Source organism: Pyxicephalus adspersus, chromosome Z (genome assembly GCF_032062135.1).
Source record: "Pyxicephalus adspersus chromosome Z, UCB_Pads_2.0, whole genome shotgun sequence".
Taxonomy (NCBI): Eukaryota; Metazoa; Chordata; class Amphibia; order Anura; family Pyxicephalidae; genus Pyxicephalus; species Pyxicephalus adspersus.
In genome coordinates, this window is record NC_092871.1 from 58907700 (window position 1) to 58927313 (window position 19614).

Consider the following 19614-nt stretch of genomic DNA (forward strand, 5'->3'; position numbering starts at 1 on the left):
TTGACTGCAAACACAGAGAAACATTAGACTGAAGTGCCAAACACATACATCCCTGTCATTGTATGGATAGTCCGGCCCTGTAAGATATCCATTTCTGTTATGTTGTTTGGCAATTCAGATGTAAATATGTTGGCATTAAAGACAGGACCATTCCCTTTTTGTAATCTGCAGTGAACCCTAAAAGCCCATGAATTCTGTCTTCCAAACCTTCCACTGTCACCCATGTAGTGTCTGTCCCTAAACTACAAGTTCTGATCAGTGGAGCAAGCGATTTATCTTTTGGTCAATGATTTATAGACTGTGGTACCCCCAGCCTTTTTCTCTCTTGGAGGGCGTATGTGTTGTAACATCATATAAAGCTGTTTGTGCCTCCCCATATGGGTTGTTTCTTTTCTGAGGAGGTGTATAAGGAGGGGTTATTTTTTCTACATTACTAGACGACACCTTCTTGAGTCTGGGTGACTGTAACTTCATTCTATCCTTCAGTTGTTTCCAGCGCTTGAACAGATCAGTAGTAGGGATCCCATCAATGTCTGATTTTTGGGAACACCACTGTTAAGCAGATCAAGAAACAACTGTTTTCTGGTCATTTTAAACCTCTTTATGAAATCTCCCTTTTCTGTCTTCTGTATTGGTCTTTGCTTATGTCCTGGTCCTGGACATTTTATAATTTCCTCTAACTTGACCTGTGCCCTGTGAATTTGAAGATGAACTCTGGGGTCCAAGGATACACTTCCCAGTCCAATTGCTTCAGTATTAGTCAGCATCAGACTGTCTCCACCTTCATCCCAAATTCGCATTAACGGAATTATTATATATTATTATCGGTCACTTTATTGCTTTTTCTGGAATATCTGAAAGTTAGTTCTTCCCCCATGCTCCAAATGTTGTACAATGTTTATAAAGTATTTGCTAAATTAGATGTTAGCACAAAATATGACATATTTACAATATAGGTCATAGCCGAATACGAATGCGCGACCGATAATCTGATTCTGCTTGATGAATCAGGGGGAATGGCCAGTGTTTGACCAGTACTGCCCAATGATCATCCCTTAAACCAGTATTTTACCTTATAAGGATACAAGTTAAATGATATGCTGCATTTCTTTAGGATGACCTCATATATAGTATATATATACCAGTATATACTGGTAAAGCATTATTGTTTGTGAGACATAATTGATATTAAATAAAATTGTCCTAACTCAACAAGAAGGTAGTGGACAAAGTACCTAGAAGTACTGAGTATTGCATGTGACTGTTACTGTGAATGGGAAGTGAAGGTAAGTATATACATTTCTATTTTGCACAAAGATACATCTTCAATCACCCTACACCCTTAAGATATACCTTTACTTTACCTTCCCCAGTGACTAAAATTCATTGTCAAAATCTCAAGATTTTTGCTAAATTATTCTTCGTTTTGCTTACTGCCTTACTGATCAGTCACTCTGAAAACATTGATGCCATTGGGTCAGACAAATGGATGACAAGCATTTTTAGAAAAAAATGTCAGCAATGGTAACAATCATTTTCTTTTTTCAGTGTTTTGTTGCCTTTTCTTATCCAAAACTCATAAAGAAACCAGTTGCCCAGTCTGCACAGACAATTTGTGTGTTCCAAGTATTTTGCACCTGCACTACATTCAACTTTTAAAAGTTAAAGAAGAGTTCATATGGAGGTATACAACTTTAGGGCATATATTCATGTCCCTACAAAATTGTAACCAAGTTGGGTTCTTTAGTAATAATGCCATTTAATCCATCTTTACTAATATGTTTTTAGTTTTATGTTGTAGCAGACCCATTCTTTTGAATTCCTTTTTTTCCAATGAAATCACAGAAGAGGTTTGATTTTTTGGGCCCCAACTAAATTTGGGACAACTTCCTTTTCAACTCCTCTTAACTCCATGCTCCTAAATAGGATGAGAATGAAGGACAACTTTTTTCTCAAAGCCATTTCTAAGTTACACTACAATGAAGAACCAATAAAGTAGAATGAAACTTTCTTATAAACATTCCTTTGCCTAATACAAAATACTCAAATCAGGCACCCCGATTTTTTCAAACAACTCCTCAATTCCTGCCTATTTATCATAGAATCCAAGTACCATGTTTATCCACCTTGCTGTACTCAGTGACTTCTCTTTTGTGCACCTGCAGGCTGTACTAGCTAGGTTACTGCTCCTATTTTTTGGGAGCGTTGCCACCCCAGAACCAGAGAAAACACAACTGGCAGGATCAAGTTAAAGAATTGTAATATTGAGGATGATATAGAGAAAACAAATACAACAATATAACAAGAGGGTAAGCTACTATATTAGGAGTTGTTGTTGGTAAATTAATTACATGGTAATGTACAGAAAATCTATTCAACACACTGAAACAATTCATTTTCCTCTACACTATCTTTAAAAACTATAAAATTCAACTACAATGTGTAAAATAAAATGTGTATTGCAGTAAAACACTTAGAGCAGCACCCTGCAGTACCTTTTTTTTGCCACAAGATGCCCCCAGTCTTCAGGGTTAAATGACCCACAGGATCATTCAGCTTCAGTTCACTTCCTCTTAGCCCAGACTGTCATTGACCTACCCCCAGTCTATTATGGACAGAAATATTTCACCCTGATAAGCTCATCAGTATGTCAGTCAGATGTATACCTTGAAAACACATATATTGATTGGCTCCTTGTGCTGTTTTTTCCTCTCACACCTAGGCTGTGCTGTACGCTTACACTGTTTACATTAAAATAAATAAATGTAACAGCCTATTCTTGAATACCAGGGTGTACTAATTGGTGTACTTTAAATTGGTCTGGCGTCTAGCCTTTAGCACTTGTAAAATAGTGCATTTATGTACACGTTTGTACATCCGACCAAAACAAAGTGCTGCTGAAAACAAAAGAAGGACAATTTGTAACAATGAATATCTTACACTGAACACCTTGTATTATTGTTTTAAAATTATTATTGTGGCATGTTTTTTTATTGTATGCCAGGCCTAGCTTTCTGGCTGACTATGATTGGCATCAATACTTTGAGTTTTAGGCCATGAATAAGCATGCAAATTATAAGGTTCTCTAAACTATATGATCTCTATACTTGCTCTGATAAGGGAGGCAAAAACTTTTGGAAAAAAAATAAAAAGGCAGAGAAAGTGTGTTTTTTGTTTACAAGCATTAATTACACATTTCCTGTAGTGTCCTTCCCTCTTCCTGTCCATTCCAATTTTACTCCATCCTCCAATTCCTCAGTAATGCACACATTTCAGCAAATACTTTCTAGCAAATAGCTTCATGCTCATTACCATACATCCCTATAGAAATTCCTTCTTTTAGCAACTTTATCATGGTGCAGCAGGCATTTTTTTGTTTTTTTAAACAAAGTTGTGACTAGAGCCTTACTCAAGAAACATGTGTACTGCTGTCATGTTTCAGCTTCCTTTAACCTAGAATGATACTAACAGAAAACAGAAAATTAGACTGCACAATATAGTTATACATATAAATATTTTTATACCTAGGTTCTATGTTGCCTAGCAAACAGCCTTTATGTTGTCTTTGTCAGTTTTACTGCATCAACAGTAAGTTCTCTGATTTGACAGTGGTGATGATGCTGTTTCATTGATGGGCACAGTGTAGGAGTGACCCAACATGTTTCCTATTTAACACAAAGAGCATGTGAGTTACTGATGTTGGACAGAAAGCCCTGGCTCACAATCAGTGTTCTGATTCATATCGAATGTGGTCAGTAAGCTTAAGGTCAGCAGGCCAACCAAGTTCCTCCACACCAGACTCGTCAAAACATGTCTTAATGGAGCTGGCTTTGTGCACAGGGGGGAATGGAGCCCCCCCCCCCCCAACTGTTGCTACAAATTTAAAAGTGCACATTTGACTTACGAGCCTTTGTATTCAGTAGCAGTAACAAAAGTAATCAATTGGAAAGATTCCCACACAATTTTGATGATATGGTATAGGTGTGATGGTCAGGTGTCCACAAACATTTGGACACATAGCCCCTGATTCATCAAGCAGAATCGGATTATCGGTCGCGCATTCGTATTCGCGATCCGAAATCGTACGCGATTGCGCTATTCAGCAACTGAAAAAGCTCGCGGCCGGAGCCGCGCATCTCCGGCAGCTTTACACTGGCGAGCTTGGATTCTAATTGACCTGTAAAGGACTGTAAATAAGCACAGAACAGAGAGCAGGTGCGCGCTAATTAATTGCTATGATCTCACCATGGAGCTCAACAGATCCTCCTTAATCGCGCAGCTGAAATCTAATCGCCTTAATTGGCAGATTCGCACTCCCTATTGTGAAGGCAGGAATCCGGCTGGCAGTGAGGCGAGTGTACGCGCACACTCGAGTCCGAACCGCGGTAACCCGCGATCGATGGCCGCGCGTACTTTCGCGCTTCCAGCGAGCGCGGATTTTATTGATGAATCAGGGGCATAGTGTATTTATTGTTTACTCATAGTTCTACTTTAACAAAAGGTAGGTCAACCATCATATGAAGAAGATAATTGAATGATTAGATTGTATAGGTGAGTAGGTTGGCTCTGCCATGAATTAATTATGTAAGGTCCAGAGTCAATGCCCCTTCCCCAAGATCTTCTGAACAATGTGTATCTTCCTTTTTTTTACAAACATGAAAAGTGTAAAAGTTAGGTGACTGGTATATCATGTTTATATATGCTTGATCCTCCAATATTAGTGTCTTGCTATAGATATAATACTATGTATGTATGATTATCAATATAAATTAAATCTATATGTTGTGTATGAGCAGACACTTTTTTTTACATTTCTCTAATACTATGCAAATGAAAATTTTAATTTTAGGATGTTGAAGGTTTGCTTGAAAATGTGAAGCATGTTTTAAGCAGCATCATTTGACTGCAACTCTCATTATATATAGAGTACTTTTGTGTCAAGTGGAAGCCTGTTTAAACATTCCTTAGCTTTCAAAGTTTATTTGTGTGTGTAAATTTGCTCCGTTAGCAGTCTTTTACTGCTCCTACTGTACCTCTGTAATTATGCTAGGCCCCCTCCTCTTCCCTCATCGCTCCCAAAGAAACCTGTTTTCTTTCCATACTGTTGTTATGATACAGTTTTTGTCTTTGTATATTCCCAGTCCCAACCGCCTTGATGTTTGCTACCTCTGTCCACATACACTGGTACTCCTTGTATTCCTGTATGCCACATAGGCCCTCCCTTTCAGGGGCAGGATTTTTTTTTTAATAGTTAAATGTTTGCACTGAAACCAGATACCTGGGCTTTTTTTTTTAAAAAAAAAGGACCCTCTCATACTGACTGCATCTATTTAAAGGACAAGGCTAGGTTTATGAGACCCTACGTCTTCATGTGCCTCTATGACAGACTCTTCAAAGAGTATTCCCCCCCCCCTCGTACTTTGCTGTGTCAAATGAGCATCCAGCAAGCATACTACTTAGGTCCAGCAGCCTAGTTTAAGACCAGTGCAAGCTTATAATTGCCTGCTTCAGGATCTTCTCACCCATATTCGGCTGAACCTGCCTCTCCAATGACCCAGGAGGCTCACGGGGCTTTAAGACTCTCTAAGCAGGAGTCATTTTAAAACTTCCAAAATAAAAACAAAAACAGACAAACACACCCCAAAACAAAAAGGAAAAGAAGCAAGATCCTAGCTGCTGGGACAAATGCATACAAATGAATTTAGGGGCTGGAAGGAGAGATTGCACTTCTCACCAAGCCACCAAGTAAGTGTTGTTGCACAAGTTCTAAATTTTTCTAACTAAAATGGTTGGTTAGGTTTGCTAATATTTTTACTGCAGTTTAATTTATCAGCGGTGCTGTTTGCATTAGAAACCTACTGATTCTGACAGATCTTACATGGATGTTTGCTCTGGATTACTAAATATGCTTTAGCAAAGGTTTGATCATCCTTGATCATCATGGGCATGGTGACAACTGGCGCTGACAAAATTGTGGACCTAACAGATCAGGGGCACCCTGTATCACGTGATGTCTACGGTGATGTGGGGGAAAAACCTGCCTATTACTGAATTAGATTGGGTCTGCAGTGTAGGAACAATCAGGACCTCTGACCACCAATGCACTACTTTACTAACTTTTATTTTCAGGAGGTAAAGTGTAAGAAAATGGAACATAGTCCTCAATTTATAATATTTTACAATGGACTTTTTCTACCTTCTATACATAAAAAACAAACATTTCTCCATTGTGGTACTTGCTAATTCAAGAGGTTGATGAACCTGATTAAATGGAATTGTATGCATATTTACCCTTTATTTACATTATCAGGTAAAATGTACAAGCAAATCACTTTGGCTGTTTCAAGAAAACATGTAGTGGTTGAACTTAATGAACTTATGTCTTTTTTGAAACTGACTAACTATGTATCTAGGTAACAAGAATTTGTTGAGTGAACTTTCGGGTCAGTTCAGTCCAATGAGCTGCTTATATTTCTGGGAAATCCGTGATATGACGTCCAAGACTGATGCATGATGGCGTAAGGTATTCCACGTCCTCACACAAACCAAAGATCTGTAGTAGCGGGCATAGCCCTATTCATTATCATATACTGTATAATTTTATGTATATTAAGAAGTTTTTTTAAAAAAGGAGTTGTGAAAGCTATGATTGCAGGTCTTTAGTGCAGAGCTGAAAAATAGATTACCCATTTATTACAGTACAGCTCTGCAGTAATATTGTTCCCGGGATCATAAACTAGTTTGTGTTACAGAATACACTGTCTGACCTACTGTGTAGACAAATCTGAGGGTGTCTGGTGAATGGGACTGACATCGACTTGAGAGTGTGGCAGGGTAGCGGTACATTCAGCACCTGCAGCCCTCTTCCTGCATTTCACCTGTTATTCTGAATGTAATGAATGAGGAAACCCAAAAATATGTAGCCTTGGGATCGTAGGTAAAAAATTCAAATATATGTCTGTACGTATATATCTGCTGTGTCACGGCAATAGTAGAGTGTAGAGTACAATCTGTATGTGTGACACAGAACAAAGTGACTGTGATGAATGGTGTAGAGCACTGTGACTCCATATGCATAACACAGAACAGAGCAACAGTTTGTGATATAGAGTATTGCGGCTCTATGTATGTTGCAGAGAATATTGATTCTATGTGTAGTGCAGACTATTGTGATTCTATATATAGTTTCGAACACAGTGACTATATGTATGATGTAGAGCACTGTGACTTGTATGTAAAGTACAGAGTACTGGGACTCTCTATGTGTAATGGTAACCTATACTAGTGCACAGCATGTGAACCAGTATGGTGGTGGGAATTATGAACTAGTGCTTGTGGTGCTACATCTTTATTTATTTTGCAAATTAGTGTGGGATTTGTATTTGTACTACAGATTAGTGTGAACCTGTACATGTTTAATGCAGAACAGTGTGAGACTGGATGTACAATGCAGTGTGAACCTGTATGTGTACATTAAAGATCAGTGTGTAAACTTGTATTTACAGTGCAGAACAATGTGAATCTGTATGTGTACAGTGCTGCAGTGTGGACCTAAGTGTAGAGTACAGTGCAGTCTGAAGCTGTATGTGTACAATACCAAACAGAACCTGTATGCTACAATGCAGGACAGTATGGACCTGGATGTGCAGTGTAGACCTATGTGTGTACAATAGACAGCCGTGTGAACCTATCCATGCAGTGCTGAAGGGCCAAATCCTGTATTTAAAATGCCGGGCAATGTAACCCTGTTTATGTAGGGCAGAACATCATGGATGTGTTATCATGCTGTGTAGCTGTATTTACTTTAGAGTAGTGTAAACCTGTGTTTATAGCACAGTGCAATGTAAAATTGTTTTACAGTACTAAGCAGTGTAAGCATGTATATATAATGCAGAGTAAGCTTCTCTATGTACTGCTGTGAATTCTTATCCTGGATATAAAAGGCTGTACATTGTGGGCCTGTAAATATTAGGCAGTGCATTGTGAGACTTGATAGTGTAAGGCAGTATGGTATTATTCTGGGTAGGGCAGTGTGGTTTGAGCCTGTAAATACTGTACACTGCAGTGCAAAGCTGGATCTACAATCCAGTGTGAACATGAATTTAGAATGCAATGTGAGCTTCTATATATACTGTACAGTCCAGTACATTATGAACCTGAATATATAATGTAAAATAGCCTATAGGGTCACTGTGTACTGCATATAGAAATATAGTGCAGGGCATTGTGCTGTTATCCCAAATATAAATAGTGTAGTGTAGCTCAACATATAGTGCATTGTAGACTTCAGTATACAATGCATTATGAACCTGTGCCTAATACAGAGCACTCTGTAAACTTATTCACACATGTTCAATGCAGAGAAGTGTGAACCTTTATGTGCAGCATACAGAGTAGGGAGAACTTGTATGTGCAGTGCAGTGCAGTGCTGTGTGAACTATGTGTGAAATTCATAGCAATGCCATCCAGTAAATGAAATGCAACTGAGCCTAAACCTAAAGTAGTAATAATGTGTAGTGCACCACAGTATGGGCTTGTATCCGCAGTGCAGACTGGGGTTAGCGTACATGAGTAATGAAGGGCAGTGCCATCATGCAATAAACTAAAGGTCAGCATAGACCATCATAGACTTCCAGTGAGGTGTAAGCCTGTGTATATAGCCCAGTGCAGTGTTAATCTATATGTACAGTGCTGAGCAGTATCAACATTTTTATTTTGTGCAATATGAGCTGTGGTGCAATATGCAATGTGGTCTGTGTCCGTGTGCCATAGTACAGTAAAATGTGAGCAGTTCATTAGTGAAATCTAATGGAAAGACAGTTGAATTATAACATAATTATTATAACATAAGAATTAAACACATAAAACAGAATTTGTTTCTAAAGGAAACAGATTTCGGGTCATTTGAAGTCAGATCAATGATTGGTTACCAAAACTTTGTGCAGTGTGCTTTGTTAAAGAAAACCTTTGTTTAGGATTATTTCCACCCAAACTGCTTAAATAATATACCTCCAGTGTAATATTAGGTAATAACTCTTTATGTGAAAAAAATCTTTTTTTTTTATTTTACCATATGGGATGAAATCTTAGGATCATTAAGATCCTGAAGCAGCAAACATGGAAGTATTCTAGGGTTTTTATTAATAATCTGAGATTTTGGACAGCAGCCTAGGCAGATGAGCAGGAATGTATCATTTGGATCTGATTTGATGCAAGGCAGACACAGACATGAATGAATTATTTACTTAATGTGTGAATTTTCTGAAATGTGACTATAAATTAAAACTATAAATTAGACTATAAAATGATTACGATGATACTATAAAAATAAAAGATTTAACAAGCTTTGACATTACAACCTATTGAAATCAGATTGTTTGGAGATCTGCTGAGGACTGGAGTGAACTATTAAATCTCTGCATTGGCGATTTGTATACCACAATAATCTAGGCCCAACTGATTGCCCCAGTCCTGTACCTCTTCCTAACACTCATTTGTTAAAAATGTCAACTAATTCCAATGAGCAAACACTTAAGTGTAAAAATCACCCAAAATAAGCTCTGCCTGTTTTAAAAAAAAGTAGACTCATTTGCCTGGTGTTTGTGTTTTATTCAGGGACTGTCTGGCTGTGAGAGTGGAAAGAAAACGAGAGTCTTAAATAATGTTTTACACTTTTTCGTTTATTTTCTGCTAAATCTGGCCTTTGGTTTGGAACTATGTTTGCTGAGGTGAAATAGGGGCAGGATGGAAACCTGTAATTAGAGATGTCTTGAATGGCATCCCGTCTGGGCACTGCTTTTATAGGGCTGCAGTGGTTAATTAATGCAAAAACAAAATAGATAAATATTAAAGGAAAGAGAAGAGTAAAAAAAAGTTTTATGCAAAATTGGTCCACTGATGTCATATTTGGTTTTGACCACAAGAGGGCAACAGGGGGCGCTGAGCAGATGGACCCAGAGCCTTATATCCAGTTAATTTCCCTGAACCTTCCTTTCTCTGTGCCTCGGGTCCTGCAGGAAGGAATATCCGTGTGCAGCCCCGGGCAGGGACTCCCTAAAGTAAGAAGAGGGGGTGCCCAGAGATCCAGTGGGGTCAGCCTGCCATGGGTCCCACCTCACCCCAGAACTGCCCAGTTCCACCCTCCCAAGGTGCATGTAGGGTCCCAGGGGGTTGAGTGGCACTTGCACCAGTCTTATGTGGGATCAGAGCGGGTTGCCCAAAGCAAGCGACGGGCTGAGACGGGATGCTGTCACTCCGATGGACGTGAAGCCGGAAGAATGAAGTAACCGTGATGGAGCCGGTGTTAGCCCCAGGCTCCAGACTCAGAGCAGCCGCGTCCAGGGGGTAAGTACTGGGATTAGGGATCCGGGCTGAGGAAGGGTGAACATGGACGCTGAAAAGAGCTTGGGACAGAACTTTCTGCAGTTCCACATCTGACGGTACTTTGCTTGTCCCTGATTGCATGCTTGGGATCTGTTGGCTATTAATGATGGTTATGTGGGCACTGATGGCAGGAATGCCCTGCGAAAGTCTCTTTGATTGAATGAGCAAGATTGTAACTTCTGTGCTTCCAATCTTTGAATGGGATCTGCTAAAATGTATTAAAGCTGGACTATCATGGGAGAACCTGGGCGATTCAGTAAACCTGCACTCCATTCCAGGTGTGCTGGATCACCCAGGTTCACCTATGGCATTCTATCTTCTCCAGTCTTAGAGAGCTTTATTAAATCTGGTCTGATATGTATGCACACTCCATGTACATGTAATAATTGGCTTTGTATTATCTGCCATTATTTTATTAGGATTATTATGATACTCCTAAACTTTCCTAGATGTATGGGAGACACCAATGTTTACTGACCCTTATACATGAAGAGGGGGTATGTGCACAGATTGGGACTCAAATACAATAAACCCACCAATGCCCGAGCCTGACCTGGCTCGGTATTTACCCAGACCGCTACTTATACACTGTCAGTGTTTACTGTATCATCCACAAAAAAAAAACTTCAATTGGCTTTAAACTCTGTACTTTCTTGGAGATTAACATCCAAGTCAGGCTAGCAGAAGTTATTATTACCCAACAATTAGTTCCCTGTGGATTGAGATTAGGTGTAGATTCCTAATTTGGAAGCAGACAAGAATAAAAAAGCACTAGGAGATCTCACAAGTAGAAGGGACAGAGTGTGTCCAGTGGCTGCCTAATACAGTTTGATTAATTATCATATGACTGTTACTCCATGTGAAAACGTCTTATCCCTGGTACAGTGTGTCAAGGCATGGGGATTAAACCGCTGGCCTATTTTACTTTGATTTTTCAGTGTGATGGATTCTTGTTTATTGGAGAGTATAGCATAACCATAGATCTATGGTATTGTGTACAGGTTGGTGACAAGTACCTGTAATGATCATTCACTGCTTAAGGATTGTGTAGGAGTTGATTGTATGTGTAAGTGAGGATTCTGATGATTCAAATGTAGTAAAGAGAAGAAAAAAAGACAAGGTATTTGTCTGTTGTGGCAAAATGTTTAGTCATAAAGTTCACTTTTGTTCCCGAAATCAAGGGACTTGAATACAGTGAAAATATAAGTGCAGATACAAAATGATATTTTACAGACAATACATCGTATGTACAGTAACAAACCACCCTAGTGTGTCCCAAAACAAGGGGGGGGGGGGGGGGGGGGTGGTTTTCATCTCTAATCTAAACAAGATAATCCTACTAGTATTAAGAAGGATGGTGCTATTGGGTCCTGACGCGTTTCGCCTCTAGGCTTCCTTCTCACCATTAAAGTCAGAAGTATATATTTAGAGTAATGCTGTACAGATTTAAAGGGGAGACTTTTGGGGCTGTGCTGCGGATGCCCTTCTTGCCAGTCTGCCTATCACACTGAACCACCAATCAACTGGAAGTTCAGCAATCATCTCTAAAGCTGCGTACACACTTCCAATTTTTGTCGTTGGAAAGGATCTTTCACGATCCTTTCCAACGACAAGGGAGTGCACGATGCATGAACGATGCTGTACATACAGCACCGTTCATGCTCTATGGAGAGGGGAGGGGGAGAGCGACGGAGCGGCACCCTGCTGCGCGCTCTCCCCTTCCCTTTCATTAGGATCGGCTGTCGTCCATCGTCCGTGGATCCGGAAGGTCGGTCGTCCGGACGATGGACGACACCGACTGTACACACGGCAGATTTTCGCCCGATAATTGGCCGATGCCGATTATCGGGCCATAAAAATCTGACGTGTGTACGTAGCTTAACTCTCAAGCATATCAATTACCTTTCCTCAAACAATGCAATAATTGGGACAGAGTTTCATTGTCTGCTCAGTCATCCCGTACCATTCAATATAACTACACTATCAGTGATAGATTGGACTGCATAGGACAATTTGCTATTAACATCTTAAGTCCTGACCATTCTTCATGTTCATTAACAAAATTAACTGACATTACTCTCTAAGTTTGATTGGCCAATGACACTTTGATATATCATTTGAAATTTCTCAATTTTGCAAAGGTTGAGATAATTACTCTAAATAGCGGATTCTAACAATCCTTTCTGCACTGTCTCGCTCACACATTACAGTCAGACCTCATGAAATTCAATGCATGTTGAACTTTAGGGATGCTCTGCTTCAGCCGTCCCCCATTAAATCTGTACAGCATTACTCTAAATATATACTTCTGTCTTTAATGGTCCTCTGAGGAAGCCTAAAGGCGAAACGCGTCGGGACCCAATCGCACCTTCCTTCTTAACACTAGTAGGAATATCTTGTTCGGATTGGAGATGAAAACCACCCCCCCTTGTTTTGGGACACACTAGGGTAGTTTGTTACTGTACATATGATGTATTGTTTGTAAAATATCATTTTGTATCTGCACTTATATTTTCACTGTATTCAGGTCCCTTGATTTAGGGAACAATAGTGAACTTTATGACTAAACATTTTGCCACAACAGACAAATACCTTGTCTTTTTTCTTCTCTTTACTACCTTTAGAATAATATTACCATAAGAGTATGTAGCCTTCTTTTGATTAGCAGAGATTGATCAGCACCTTTCCTTTATTCTAATCTCAGATTTTGATGATTCAGCACATTTGCTGGTGCTTTTAATTGTTGTTGTAATATTACTGCTATTTAAGATTCTGAGTTTATTGTAACAAATATGTTAATGTAAAGTATTCCGAAGGATGTTTGTTTAAAGAAAAAATAACTTGTTCATTGTTGTACAGTATGTATTTTGTGAAATCCATACTAAGTAAAAGGATGCAACTTTGTAGGACGCTACATTATTTGTTATGAAGAGGTCCCAAATTAGTAAAGCCAAACAAAGGAAAACTGTAGATTGCTTTTTAAGGTGCACTTTAAACAACAGTCTGCTTTTTATGGGAGGGACGAACTGATGTCAGGTGAACTGGGACTTTCTCAGTTTACTATGTGTTGCATGTTCACTTTAATTTGGATTCAAATGATAGGACAAAAAATGTAAGCTTTCAGCACAAAATGATCCTTCTCATATATTTTAATCATGTATTTGGAAGAGCTGCCAGAGAAAACGGATGTATAACTTTTATAGAAGGAACAGTTAAACCTTAAAGGATGCCCCAGGCTGTGCTCCAGGTGGACCTGTCCCAGCCACGAAATGTATCTGGAGTGAAATTGGTTGTGTACTTTGGGATTTGCAGTGCCCAAAAGATAGTCTAGGTCATTTTTGTAGGATATTTAAAAGGGAATGGTATATGTCAAGTCTTGCAACCTGGTCATAAATTATTCTGTTCATTCTTTTGTGTTGATTTTTCACTATGGTAGTTTATTCACTAGGGTAGTACAAAGAGCAGTAACCCAAAGGAAACAAACAGCAGTCGTATAGTCTAGATTAGCATTTCTCAGCCATATCACATGGGAACCCTTGAAATATCTTTCAGGTCTTCAGGGAACCCCTACTGAAATTACTATATCTGCAGCCCATAGCATGGTGGTCAGTGGGAGGAATGCCACCCTTATAGATATCCAAAACAAAAAATCTTTGGTGTCAGTGGTAACTGACCTGGGAGGCAAAAATTGCTCATTGCTCAGGGAACCTTAGTTGGGAAACGCCAGTCTAGATAGTCTAGATCAGTTTTTCTGAACTTTTTACAGCTGAGCAACCCTTGAAATGATTTTTAGGTCTCAGGAACTCCTACTAAAACCAATTTATTGTGGGTCAGTGGGAAAGAATACCTCCCCTACAGTGGTGGTTAGAATACCACCTTTATAGACAACTAAAAACATTATTAGATTCATGCAGCTGGTTCTTCCAAGTAGTGTTGCTCTGGATGAACTGGGGTTCAGTGGGACTTTTACTTCTTGTGTGGGTAGTGACTCTGGGTAGAATCTTTACATCTGATAAATATCCAAATGTGTTGGATGTCTGGTCCCCAATTGTGCATTGTGACTCCTACCTGTGGCCTTTTACTTCTATGTTCTATAAGGTTAAAGCAGTTGGCAAATGGAACCACAGCAAGTGGTGGGGGCTTGCAGGCATCTAACATACCTGCAAATGCTTGCTATTGAAGATTTTCTTTCGTGCGGCCAGAACTGCTGTTTGGCTGAATTGAGCATTTTATTGGTTTTGTAAAGTAAACCTAAAAGCGAACCAGCTATCACCACCTTTTCTGCTTAACTTTTGGCCCATCATGGTGATAGGTGACCTCGTCAATAAATAGTAAAGGTACAAGTACAGAAGACGTAAATACAAAAATGAAGGAACAAGTAGTCAAAAACAAGAAGTACGAAAGGAACAAAGCTGTTCACAGACCTAGTCACTCTTTGGTATTAGATAGACACAGATTCTTGGGTCCCCAAGCTCTCTGTACAGACAAAGTTGATCTGCAGACATCTGGTTGTGCCAACTTTTTAGTGTATGTGCCAACTTTCTAGGGAGCTTTCTAGCTTTCTTTTTTCTAGGGAGCTTCAAAGATTATGTGCACCTTCTGAATGGTTAACATTTATGACAAGCATAAAAGATATGGCCATTGGATAGAAACCCCTTAGATCATTCATTAAAAATATACACTTTTATTTATGATCAGAACTTCTGGGCCCCTTTTGAGCCTGATGATCCATGCTACAGTGAGAGTCAAACACATCAACTACAGTTGAAAAAACCCTGCTTTGTTATAAAATCAGCCCTATGACAGAGCCTCCTGGACACAGCTAACACAGATGCATTATAGTGATAAAGTAGCCCCAAGTGAACTTAGATCTCTCTAGTTGTAACAAATTGATGTGATGGGAAGGGAAAAAAAGCAATGGTGGGGCAAAAACCCTTTAAAGCAGAAGGATTATCTAGGGGTATGGGGACTAAATAGTATTATTACGGAACTGGATCTAAATCATGGGTGCCCAAGCTATAGCCCTTGGGCCACATACAATTGTCAGATCCGGCCCTCTGCTCGTTCCTTCTCTGCTCTCTCTGCTCGTTACCTTGGAGGGGATGGGGCATGATCTATCTCTGAGATTGTGCTGCCAGGAGAGGAGCATGCTCAGTGTGAGATCCCTGAGAGTGGGCATGTACTACAGACCTGGCAATCAGCTTCGTCTGCTCCCTGCCACCTAGTACTGTGAGATAATCCCAGCAGCAGCAAGCCAAATTTCAGCCCTCTAAACATAACAAGTTGCCAGATACGGGGTCAGGGGCATAAAATCATAATAACAATAAGGGATATTTTCATGCTTTAACATTTTTTTAGGAGCTGGCTAAAAGTGATACCACTCTTAGGCTTGCTGCCACCCCTGTAGTCATACATTCTTTTAATCATAAATATTCCACTACACATGTTGGTGTGCTTTCTGTTTTGGACAGCTTTCTGGTTTTAGGAAGCTTTGAACAGCTTCCTTTTGGCCCCTGCCACTAACCATGATCAGCCTACATTTCTGTATTAGTCTGTCATTTGCAATCCCTATTTAATGTACAGCGCTGCGTAATATGTTGGCGCTATATAAATCCTGTTTATTAATAATAATAATAATAATAATAATAATAGAGAAGCACCTAGTGATGATAGTACTAGGTCTAACATAAGTCATAACAACAGAAAGGGTTTTTAAAAATTTCATCAGGATGTTTTTGAGAGTAAAAAAGTGTGAGCAGAATAAACTTCAATTTTTAACAATCCTCCCCTAAAAAACACTCGTTATAAAACCATGCTTCGAGGTTGGGAAATGTACAATTGGTGGCCACTGTAAACTGAGAAAGAAATATTATTTAAGACATTAAAAAAAAACATTGTTCAGACATATTGACATCAAACTTTATATTTTGTCTGTCATATGCTGTGTGGTGGCTGCATTCAAGGGAATGATTGGATAAGTTTGGATGTAACTTCGGCAAGTCCTAATTACCTGCCTGGCAGACAAGCTGTTGAAACTGGAAAGCATTCCCATTGCACATAGGGGTAATGAGCACATGCCTTGTAGGAATGTAATTATTGTATGTTGCACACCTAGACTGGAGGGAATCCCAGGCAATGGAGTGCACAGACATAGCCTTGTTCCTACCTGTCCTCACGCTTCTGCAACCAAACAAAGGAATAACTCTTTACTAAGACACAAGTTGAAGTGATGCCACCCAGTTAAGATTCTCAGCTAATTGTTAACATTGTTTAAAGTATATGTAATGTGTAAGGGATGTCACAAGGGGTTTGAGGCTCTACTGTAAAAAAAGAAGAGTCTCTTCTAAGCACAGAAAGCATAGATAAATAGACCCGAAGTCTTTTTGTGGATCAAAAGTATATTTATATATATGAAATCGATCTTCTGATAGAATGATGCTAAAAGACCATGATGCATGACTGTTAAGATTCGGTGACTATTCCTAATGCTATGTTTACATGTAAGATAATGGTCGATACAGGTGAAAATCTAGTGCATGCACAGTGGTCCCCCAATGTTGATTAATCATCTCTTGTGGCAGATGATTGTATATACCGTATTTTTTGCCGTATAAGACGCACTTTTTCTTCCCCAAAACTGGGGGGGGGGGAAAGTTGGTGCGTCTTATACGACAAATGTGTTATAAAATAATTAAAATAAGATACTCACCGGATACCCGATCCTGCGTGTGTCTCGGGAATTTGAATGGCACATGAGTGATCAGAAGGGGAATACCAGTATGAATGGCACATGAGTGATCAGAAGGGGAATAATCTTTCAGAATCTTTTTTTTCTAGATTTTCCCCCTTTAAAATAGGGTGCGTCTTATATTCCGGAGCGTCTTATACGGCGAAAAATACGGTAGCTGGTCAGGGAGAACTGTAATTTTCCATGAAGGAAGACGCAATTGTGGACACCCACTTGTCCACCCTCTCCCCTCTTCATACAACAGAACAATGCTGTGTGTACTACTCTGGTTGGTTCTACTTTCATGATCATTTTCAATGACAGATATTCAAAGTCTGTGTGCAGCTTAAGGCTACCAACAGAGTAGTTATGGTTCTTTAGTTGTTAAAGTCTATGTAAACTCAAACCTTTTTCTCAGTATATTTGGCTTCTTGTCTCTCTGTATTTAGTGTTCTGAAGGAAACTTGTTTGTAAATGTGTTGAAAAGTTTGTTACCTGATGATTAATACAATATTGGATGATCTTGCTTTGAATGTCTGTCTTAATGTTTTTTTTGTTATAGGGTGATTATGCTTTGTCCCTGTCTCCTAGTCGTGTTTGTGCAATCATCCTGTTACATGAGCCCATTTTGGTGGCGGATGAGCCACTCATTGCAAAGGTGTGTGTCCTATTGTTGTCACATGAAGAAAGAAAGAGTGAAGACTAAAAGAAGATTAGGAAGATTAACATTATTATTATTTAGCATTATTAATTGTATTCCTATAGTGCCGACATAATGCAATGTAGCACTTTACAAAGTACATAGTCATATAGACTGTAACATAGGATGTATACAAATACCTAGCGGTTCTTTGTTACCTCACCCGGGTCTCAGGTACTCACCTAGAGTGTCACAGATGGGTTCCACTTTTAAATCTAATCGACGGCAGCAGGCACGTCCTGGAACTCGGCCTTTCAATCCAAGATGTCACCGGCTCCCCTGTCACAATGTTCTTCATCATCTTCTCCGCTTGTGGAATCTGAAGACAGCATGGATTCGATCCCACATCAAATGAAGGACATGATGAATGGAGGTAGGCATGCAAGCCATGATTAGAGAAGAATTGTCATAGGCCTTGGCCTTGATAACCGCAGAATGGCACGGTGACTTACGAGACACTGGTCATCGTACTGCCTCACTTGAAACACATATGGTTGATGTCACTACAGTTCTGCAGAGCTTAGACCAGAGAAAGTTCAAATGGAAAGTTTGGTGTTAAAGGTCAATTGGAAGACTGTGAAAACTGCTCATGAAGCAGTAACCTATGAGTAAGAGGTATACCAGAGTCAGTTGTTGATTTGCAAGGCTATATACCTGCTCTATTCCAGGAACTTGCTCCTGATATTCCGATTGAAATTGGATATGCCACATCGTTCGCTGGGCCTCAAGAAGCAAAAAGGTCTGCCCAAGGATATTGTGGCCAAATTCCATTTTTTTGCACTGAGGAAATGTTATTGTATAGATGGGACTATCCCTTTAAACTTTTATTTCAACTTCAAGGCCGTTTTCATCATATTGCATCTCCCGAGGATGCATAGTCATGTTTTGTTGCTCAAGGCTTGCCAGTGCCGGATATATCTACATCACTCTCTGGGTAAGAGTCACCTCTGGCTCCTAATACGGATCCATCCACCTCCGTTAGCCCATCTCAACCCAGATCCTTACAGTGCTCTCAAGCTCTAGCACGATTGGGATCCCAAGTTTTTTTACTCTAATTCTACGGGATGATAGGTCAGGGAACACTAGTACATTTCCTATACTTTTTTTTTGAGACTCTTAGGCCTTTCTTTGGCATTTTGGTTAGTAATATAATATCCGCTTTTTTCACTGTTGTTTTTCCCATACACAAGAGGCAATCTTTGGAGCTCTTACGGATAATATTTATTTGGTTTGTTTTTTAACCAATTCAGAAACACACATTTAGCTCATAATGTTTTACGGCCTGCCTGATTGACATATGACCCCCCCCCCAGCTGAGTGTATCACTCCCTCTTGGCATACGCAAGGGTGTGGATACACTCGGTCCTGGTTGTTCCCTTGCCGGACAATTTTTGATCCTCCTTTCTTTCTCTCAGGTTTTTTTCCTTTGCTATTGTTTTGTTACTTGTATGTTTTTTTACTAATTGTTCTGTGTTTTTGTGACCGTGATCATGACATTGGTAACGAATCTTGGGCTGGCAGTTTTTATTTTTCGCTTTTTTCTGTTCACACACTTGTGAACGTTATGCCACGTTATGGCTAGGAAGCCACTTTTTTTTACTGCTCCCAAGGAGAGCCTTGACATCATGTGCGGGGCACCCTGATTTGTTGGGGTGATTCAAATTTGTCCTTAACCTCCTTGCAGTTAAGCCCGACCTTCGCTCGGGCAAAAAAAAACTGCAAGGATGGTTAAGCCCGAGATTTTGTACATCCATACTTACCTGGTCCCCCGATCATCGTCCGCCGATCTCCCTCTCCAGCGTCG

General features: G+C 39.7%; 1 protein-coding gene and 1 long non-coding RNA gene across 3 annotated transcripts in view; one reads left to right on the forward strand and one right to left on the reverse strand.

Annotated features, from left to right (window-relative positions):
• LOC140343731 (uncharacterized) overlaps window positions 1-19614 on the reverse strand; it is a 554400-nt gene that overhangs the window by 176429 nt on the left and 358357 nt on the right. The window lies entirely within an intron of this gene.
• Window positions 9997-19614, forward strand: part of COL27A1 (collagen type XXVII alpha 1 chain) — a 273626-nt gene continuing 264008 nt past the window's right edge. For both annotated transcript variants that reach the window (XM_072430586.1, XM_072430585.1), the window contains exon 1: window positions 9997-10344. In XM_072430586.1, the coding sequence (XP_072286687.1) occupies window positions 10292-10344 (53 nt within the window). In that variant the 5' untranslated portion in view covers window positions 9997-10291. The remainder of the gene's footprint in view (window positions 10345-19614) is intronic.